The sequence below is a fragment of the Eschscholzia californica genome, unplaced genomic scaffold (assembly GCF_041429995.1).
Source record: "Eschscholzia californica isolate CP2 unplaced genomic scaffold, dmEscCali1.0.p SCAF_2, whole genome shotgun sequence".
Taxonomy (NCBI): domain Eukaryota; kingdom Viridiplantae; phylum Streptophyta; class Magnoliopsida; order Ranunculales; family Papaveraceae; genus Eschscholzia; species Eschscholzia californica.
Window position 1 is genome coordinate 62,968,135 of NW_028238309.1, and position 8,714 is coordinate 62,976,848.

The 8,714-nt window shown below is 36.9% G+C and overlaps 1 protein-coding gene across 1 annotated transcript; it reads left to right on the top strand.

Moving 5' to 3' along the window:
• The first annotated feature begins 676 nt into the window (after positions 1-676).
• LOC147560117 (uncharacterized) lies at positions 677-7,982 on the top strand. Its single transcript, XM_086659245.1, has 2 exons — positions 677-2,868; positions 7,733-7,982. Exons 1-2 carry the CDS (start codon positions 677-679, stop codon positions 7,980-7,982), a joined length of 2,442 nt encoding a protein of 813 aa, XP_086515371.1.
• The last annotated feature ends 732 nt before the right edge of the window (positions 7,983-8,714 follow it).

Below are 8,714 nucleotides of genomic sequence, written 5' to 3' on the forward strand. Positions count from 1 at the left end.
TATTCTTTAGAAATATTCTTTAACGACAATTGTCCATTGACACATTAATTCTTTCTTCCGATACGAAAACGTCTATCACTTGTGGCCGTTCTCTGTTTTGCTTACTAGACTTGAATCTTCCTCAACGTAAATGACAAAATCTTATTTTGTCGGTTATACTAAAAGCTTATCCATTGATAACAATTCCTTTTTTCACGTATCAAATTCTAATTATATTGATGCTAAACGACAACTCTTTATTTTGTCATTTATATTAAATGAATATATTTTTGGATCCACCTGTCTATTTTACATGTTAAGACTAATCGACTCTATTTTATTTTTGTGGAAGTTGAGAATTTCTCCAATTTCAAATTTCAAAATTCAAAATTCAAAATTCAAAATTCAAAAATCAAAATTTTAACTTATTTATATTTTTTTTGATGAAAAACTTATTTATATTTAATATTTAGTACTGTTTTTACAATTTAAAAGCTAGACCCCCCAGATTCCAGCGGATTACAGACCCATCAGTCTCCTAAACACTACCTACAAAATCATCACAAAGATTCTGGCTGACAGGTTTAAGCAGACGCTCATAAATATCATCAATCCGCTTCAGGCAGCATATGTCCCAGGCCGACAGATTACGGACAATATCATTATAGGCCAGGAGATAATCCACTCATATAAGAGAATGAAAGGAGCAGCAGGCTATTTTGGTCTCAAACTGGATATGTCTAAAGCATTTGATAGAATTGAATGGAGCTTCCTCACAGATATCATGAGAAACTTGGGCTACGATGCACACTGGATCAAAATGATTAGTACGTGCATATCGACTTCATCCATGGCGGTTTTGGTGAATGGTAGGCCAGGTGACATTTTTTATCCCTCTAGAGGGATTAGGCAAGGGGACCCACTTTCTCCGTTCCTGTTCACGCTTGCTATGGAAGGTCTTAGTCGAAAGTTGATCAATAACACCGACAACAAATTTCAGGGCTTCCCCATTAATAGAGAAGATATGGAGATTTCTCATTTGCTATTCGCGGATGATTGTATTATCTTTGGTCGTAATTCTATCGATAACATCCACACTCTCAAGACCATTCTTCAGGATTTTTGTGCCACGTCGGGTCAATTAATTAATTATGCGAAGTCTAATATTTTCTACTCCAAGAACTCTCATCCTAAGTTCAAGAGGCTCATCATGCGTACTCTGAAAGTTAAGTATGCGTCCACCTCGGAGAAATACCTAGGTGCTCAGTTATTTATAGGAGCCCAAAAGACTAAGGTGTTTAGTGATATTCTCGACCACATCACGAGTAAGCTCAACAACTGGAATCACTCTTTCCTGTCGCAAGCTGGTCGAACGGTGGTCATCTCGGCTATCGCGTCGGCCGTACCCCGATATCAGATGCAGTGCTTTGCAATCCCGAAAGGGATTTGCAAAAGCATCAAGTCCGCTCAAAGGAACTTCTGGTGGGGTAAGACGAAGGGTATTTGCACTAAATCATGGACTTACATTTGCAAACCCAAGAACCAAGGGGGGCTGGGTATTCACCTGCCAGAAATAGATAACACTGCTCTCTTATCTAAGATGGCCTGGAGACTCAAGACGGAACCAGGAAAGCCATGGTCGAAACTTCTCAAGGCCAAATATTATCCGACGACGGATAAACCGGGACCAGCGAAGCAACATCACTCGTGGATTTGGAAGACCATCAGGAAGCATTACTCCATTATAGAGGGAATGGCAACCTGGGAAGTGCAATCGGGTAGAGATGTTAACATTTGGGAAGATCACTGGATCCCAGGAATTACAGAAGTGGTTCAAAATAATAAACAATCTAATCTGACGACGGTTTCTCAGCTCATTACGAATAATAGTTGGAATGACGAAGAGCTCGAAGCCAACTTCGATAACGTTACTCAGAATCTCATCAAGGCGATCCCAGTGAATAGTGAAGGAAATGATCAAATCAAATGGAAACTCACGGAATCGGGCAAATTCACTGTGAAATCCATGTACCAATACCTCAACACCAATAATAGTACCCAAGAAACTATAACTCATAATTGGAAGTTCATCTGGGCTCTCCCCACTGTTCCGCGCATTAAGATGTTCATTTGGAAAATTTGCGCTCAGTCGCTCCCGGTTAGAGATCGAATTGGTAAATATATTGACAATAACATTAATTGTCCTAATTGCACTACAGTTGAAACTATAGAGCACGCACTTCTCCACTGTGCCCTAGCTAAGAACATCTGGTTCCACTTTAATATTATTTCGGAGAATATTACTTCGATCAGAGACTGGATCTTCTCCTGGGAGAAAGATTCAAACCTAGATTCAAACCTCGGTTTCTCGAATGAAGATATACATTTTGCGAACATTCTTTGGATTATATGGAAAATTAGATGCGACCATTATTTTCAACATGAGATTACTGATCTGACTAAAATGATTAAAATGATCAAATCCTATCCGAGAAGCAAAAAACATACAGTGAAAAAGACACAAAAACCAGTAGAAAAATGGAAACCCCCACCCCCACAATTCATAAAAATTAATGTCGATGCATCGTTTGTGAACGTAATATCTAATGTGGGAATCAGTTTGATAGCTCATAATACTGAATCCAAATTCCTCGAAGCTCAAGTAAAATCTACCAGAGCTAGAAACAGTGAAGAAAGTGAAGCGAAAGCCATTCTTCATGGCCTTGAATGGGCGAAGGAACAGAACCTCAAGTCAATCATCATAGAAAGCGACAATATTAACATCATCAATCACTTAAATAACCAGAAGCACTCAATTCAATGGCAATCGATGTCTCATATCCAGAAAATACGGGAGATCAGACGATGGTTCGAGAAAGTTCATTTCAAGTATATTAATAGAGATTGCAACGTGCTCGCAGACAAGATAGCTAAATGGGCGAGAAAGAAGAATAGAAATAAGAAGTGGTCGAATATTCCTTGTATTTTAATTGACAAATATTGTAATAACTGTATGATTCATTAATGAAAGTTTCTACTTCAACAAAAAAAAAAAAATTTAAAAGCTAGCATTTGGTCTGCTACTTCATATTCTTAAATTTTCTACTGTATTTTAAAATAATAAAAATCCTCCTAAAACCATATTTGACGTTGCTGGGCGCAACATATCAAACTGCCCAAAAGGACTGTAATTTTGGGGAAGTCAAAAATCTCTCTCTAAAACTGTCCCTCATCCTTTAATAACCGTTTGCTTCGTTCGAGAGTTTTTTTGCCTCTCTTGCGAAAGGTCTTCCCTTCGCCGGATTTCTTTTTTTGTTTTCTAATAAAGATATAACACCATCAACGATGTCAGGCGACTCAGTCAATCTCAATTCTTTCCATCCGAGAACAGTTTGTGTTTTGATTATCACCAATACCATCACATGTTGATATTTCACCATCACATTAATTATCACCATCACATGTTGAACCCTAAAGAGGTCTTTGGTGGATGGCAACCAATCGGCTTCGGGGTCTAAGAACGGCAGATATAACACAATCATAATCAATCTAAATATAAGATTCTTTGCTTCATGGAAATGGAGAAGGCTATAATCGGTGTTTCGTTCGATTTTATCTTCTACACAATGATGGATATGGTGGAGTGATGGAGGCGACTATCCGGCAACAAGGATGGGTTTCCGACGACAATGGATGACTTTCGGCGACAAATGGCGGTTTTTCGGCGACAATGGCGGTTTTCCGGCGACAATGGCGGTGTTTCGTTTGTTTTCTTTTTTTGTCAGACCTTTAGGGTCTTCTTTCACGAATCTTCAGGATTCTTTTTGTCAGATCTTTAGGGTCTCTCTTCTCGGATCTTTAGGATCCCAATAGTGTCTGTGTCTAGTCCAATTTCTTTCCCTTCATGAGGCACTTTGCATTTAAAGGTATGTAACTCTCATGAAGTTTTCAGAGGAGAGAAATAAGAATTCATCCATGTAAACATTGTGATTTATTCACTTATTAACAGAAATTGTTCCCTTGGCTTAAAAAAAAAAAATTGGGGGGTGCGTCTAAATGCGCCTCCCCAAAATGCTATAGGGGCCTCCAATTGATGTTTGACTGTAGGCGCCCCCACTCGGACTGATCAGTCCAAGGCTCAAAGTTTTGCCTCGGACTGGCCCGTCCGAAATAGGTCGGACTGTCCAGTCCGATAGGTCTCAGACTGGCCCAAGCTGAGGTCGTTCTTTAGATTTCGGACTGTCCGAGAGAAGATAAAGAAAGTAGATCTAGGATTTCTTCATTAACGGTTTGGATCTTCATTAATGGTGGGGTTCTTCATTACACTTGAAATTGGACAGTAGAATTAGGATTCCTTTATCACACTTTCGAAATTAGACAACATATCTAGGGTTCTTCATCACACATTCGAAATTGGCTGGCAAAGTCTAAGGTTTTCATTCTGTTTTTAAGTTGGTTTAAGATAGAGAAAGTAGAGAGAGAAAGAAGTCGAAAAAGATTGAAAATGAGTTTAGAGTTTAGAGTATAATCTTGTGTTTAATCTTTTTGAAGATTAATGGATTTTAGTTGGTTGATTTTTAGATTGAAAGTAGAGAAAGAAAGAAGAAAAATGAAAAAGAGAAGAAGAAGATGGAGGTGCTCAAGAGGCCCCTATGAATGTTTTTGGAGGCGCCTACAGAAGGGAGGTCCCTACAGTAGTTTTGGGAGGCGCCTACAACCGCTCCCTGGGGCTTAATTTTTTTTGTTATTTTTCGTATGACACTGACAAATAGGGGGAGTTTTTTCAACATCTCTCAAACTATTTTTCAGCTGTTTGTAGTCAAATGCTACTCATAGGTTGAGCTAGAATCTAAAAACTCTGAAAACATCAAGTTGAGCTAGAATTTGTTGTAGAAATGGTTGTTATGTGAAGTCTGAGTGAGATAAGAAACTTAATCAGAATTCATGTTGAGATATGAGTTTAGTTGGAGGCTATTGATAATTTTACCCTTCTGTATTAGTGATTTTTTTTAAATGATATGTCTACACTTTTACATTTAAATGATAATTTTACCCTTCTATATTAGTAATTTTTTTTATCCGTACCTTGTCAAATTTACAGTTTTATCTTACTCTCAAGTTAGCAAAGTGACACAAGATTAAATAATTTTACAACACATGGATAAAAAATATAATTTTTACAATATAAGAGTAAAAATTAATTTGGACAACATAAGGATGAAAATGTAATTTTGGCAACATAAGAATAAAAATGTCATTTTGACTACATAAAGAATAAATAAAAACTCTTAATTGAATATTATATTCGTAAAAGTTAGTTCTCAACCGAATAACAGAGTTTGTAATTCTACGGAATAATAGATGTCTACCAAACGAAAGAACTCATATTTCTACGGAATAAATTTCGTGGAAGACTTTCCATGGAACTCTTTTATTTCCATGGAATTATTTCCATGATATCAAATACAACCTTTGGTCCCAAGGTGTTGACATAAACTCCAGAAATCCCTGGAGGTCCCAGGTTCGAATCCCAGAGAAGGTGAAATCTTTGGTTATTTGAATGGGGATTATTAGGGTATAAATAATGTAGTGTAGTTGGGCTTTAGGCCTTTATCTAGTTGGGCTATAGGCGTTAAGAGTTTGAGTGGGCTATAGGCCAGGTCATGTTAGAGTTTGAGTGGGCGGGTAGCAAGCTTATCACATCTTTGATGTGTTCAATGCCAATTGTACGACAATGTAATCGGTTTCCAGAAAAAAAAAACAATACAACCTTAAAGACTATTTGCTTACACAATGAATTTCTAGCCGTCCATAATGATTATTGCCATGCCACTTATAAGTTTATGAAAAATAAATAAGGTCCTCTTGTTTTATTCATCTAACTAGTTAATTAAATCCATATAGGTTTAAATTTCATGGTTCATAATTAATAACATTGAGGGATAAAATAGAATTAACATAGTGATAAATCGGAAGAATGAAATATATAAAGAATGCTGACCATTTTACGTGGTTCAGTTGGAAGACCGCAACCTACTTCCCGTCTTCACCCATGAATGCTATATATAAATATAATACTTCTCCTAGAGGCGGAGCCACTAGTGGGCTCAGCCGAACTGCAGCCCGGGTGGTTGAATATATGATAAGGAGTAGTGGTGCTCTCTTTTCATAGGAGCTGTAGCCAAGTGGGAAGAGTTGGTAAAAATTAAACTTTGAACTTATTCGTCACAAGTTCGAGCCCCACCTGTCTAGTTCTTTTGCAATTAAATTTTGAGCTAAGGTAGTGTTTGATTAGGCATAACCTTTTGTTCCAAGATTTTTTCTTTTAATATGTTAATGTGAATTATTAGTCTAGTATGAAACAAAATGAATTGGCATAGTAAGGTTTTAGCTTCTTATAGGATTGCTTTATGTGCATGTAAGTATAGAGATTTGTTGTTGAGCAAGATAAATAAATACGAAGTGAAGCCCGCTTGATTGAGTGGTAACATGTCTGTGGCTCTCGAGTGTGGAGAAAGTTAGGGGTTTAACTCTTGGTTGTGAAGGTTTATGGTCCTATATCATATAGGCTATATGAAACCATGCTTCCATTCAAAAAAATGAAAGAAAAATTACAAACAACAAGCGCTTTTTGCCGAAACAAGGTTAATATTAATTCATCTTGTTCTTTTGAATACGTTGCTAATTAGTACATGAGTATTGAAACTTGACAGTTCAGTGATGTAGGGGTCTATGAATTGTACAACTTTATGTGTTTGAACCTATTCTAGTCATGGGTAGAACGGCAAGGGAGTTAGAGAGATGCTGAAGTTATAATTCACATTCATTTTATGAGGTTTAATAAGTTCACTAGATGATATGGTAACCACAGAGTCAAACCCGACTTCTTTCCTAAAAACATTATAGCTAGAGATATACATTGAGAATGCTATATCAAAAGAAGGAATGATAGGTGTAGACGCAGTTATGTATATATGACTCAAGAGACTATTTCTCCTGGAGTACATGAAAGGAATGGGCGAGGCTTGTGACCGGTGACCCTTAAAGGTTTCAGATTCAGAGTGACTTGGGAAGAATTAATGGGTATTCTTTGTAATGGGACGTAATTATCGTCAGGGTCCTCTTGGCTAAAAGACCTTTTTTTTCTTCTTATGTTGTTGTTTCCTTATAGTCTTATAGGCATAGCTTATACTCCGGTTTTGAATTTGTAGGCCCAGCAATCTTTTAAGATATATGTTTTTCTTCCCTATAATTTACTCAGAGCCCGAGTCAGAATTTATTTAAATGCACGATACAAAGTTGAAGGTACTTAGTTAGCTTCCTTAACTTATGTATTGTTTTTCCCGCCAAACCATGCCTTCGGCTTTTCCGCTCTTTCTCTCTTTAGTAGCTTACTTCCTTAACCTCACTCCTAGTTAATATATTCATTCGTCATTTCGAAAAAAGAAAGAATACTATGTTGAGACACAAGATTATTCAGGGTCACTGTCCTTGTTATCTGGCCCTCTGGCACACCCTCTTGGGTAATAGGTTGTGGTGCAAGAGAAGGTAAATGGTGCTGGCTGTTGGGTAGTAACTAGTAATACTGATGATTCTTTGGTTGAATTTACTCTTTATGGGCTTCATTAGCTGCAATTTGAAAAAAGAATCAGCATTTCCATTATCTTGATAAAACTATGAAAATCTTGTATTATCAGTTTCTGTAGTTGAGTTTTATTCCTATAACTTAGTTTTTCATGTATATGAATGGCAGAGCTGATGGAGATTATGGGGCAGCAAAAGTGATGCTTCGCCCTGCTTCGCCAGGTACGGGTGTGATTGCTGGTGGCGCAGTAAGAATCGTTTTAGAAATGGCTGGTGTGGAAAATGCTTTAGGGAAACAAATTCGGAGTAAAAATGCTCTTAACAACGCTAGAGCAACAGTCGTCGCAGTTCAGAAAATGAGACAATTCGCTGACGTTGCACATGATCGTGGGATCCCCATGGAAGAATTATGGAAATGATGAAACGCTCTAGTTCGAGTTTCTTGTACTGGTAAAGAAGTTCTAGTTTCGTTTCGTTTCGGTTCGGTTTGGTTCATTTCATTTTCTTTTTTGTATTTTGTACGTTTCGCGTTGAGAAATCCATAAAAGATGGAATCCAGTAACTCTAAAATATAAGTTGAGTTAGAATTTGTTGTAGAAATGATTGTCATGTAAAGTTTGAGTCAGATAGGAAACTGAAACCAAAATTCATGTTGAGATATGAATTTCTTTTTCTTTTACTTGGAGTGCGTGAACCCTTCTAAGTCTGACGTATTTCGGTCGATGTAAAGTAGTCATTTTAGCTTGTTTTTGTGAAAGTTCCCCCTCGTAGATAGAATAGAAGCTATAAACTAAAATAAAGAACACATCAGTTTACGTGGTTCGGTCAGAGGATCACGACCTACATCCACGGAGAAGGCCATTAATGTGATGTATTACATTATCTCCACAATCGTGAGAGTAATTGGTTACAACTCGATAGACTCGATGACTCAATGAATTAAAATACATAGAGGTCACTTGTATTCATAGAGTGACTTAATTATCTCAGTTTCCTAAATATAAGATAACTAAATAATATATATTTTAAATCTTCATATATCTTGCGCGTTGATATTTGATATTTTCCAATCACGATCAATCTCGATCTTTATATTCTAATAATTTTAGATAATAGTTGCAAGAGATATCCTGAATATAAGAGAATATATT

Coding starts and splice junctions, on each gene's coding strand:
- LOC147560117 (XM_086659245.1), top strand. CDS start 677: ATGAAAGGAGCAGCAGGCTATTTTGGTCTCAAACTGGATATGTCTAAA. Junction 2,869..7,732: donor TTCGAGAAAGTTCATTTCAA/GTATATTAATAG, acceptor TATGAATGGCAG/AGCTGATGGAGATTATGGGG.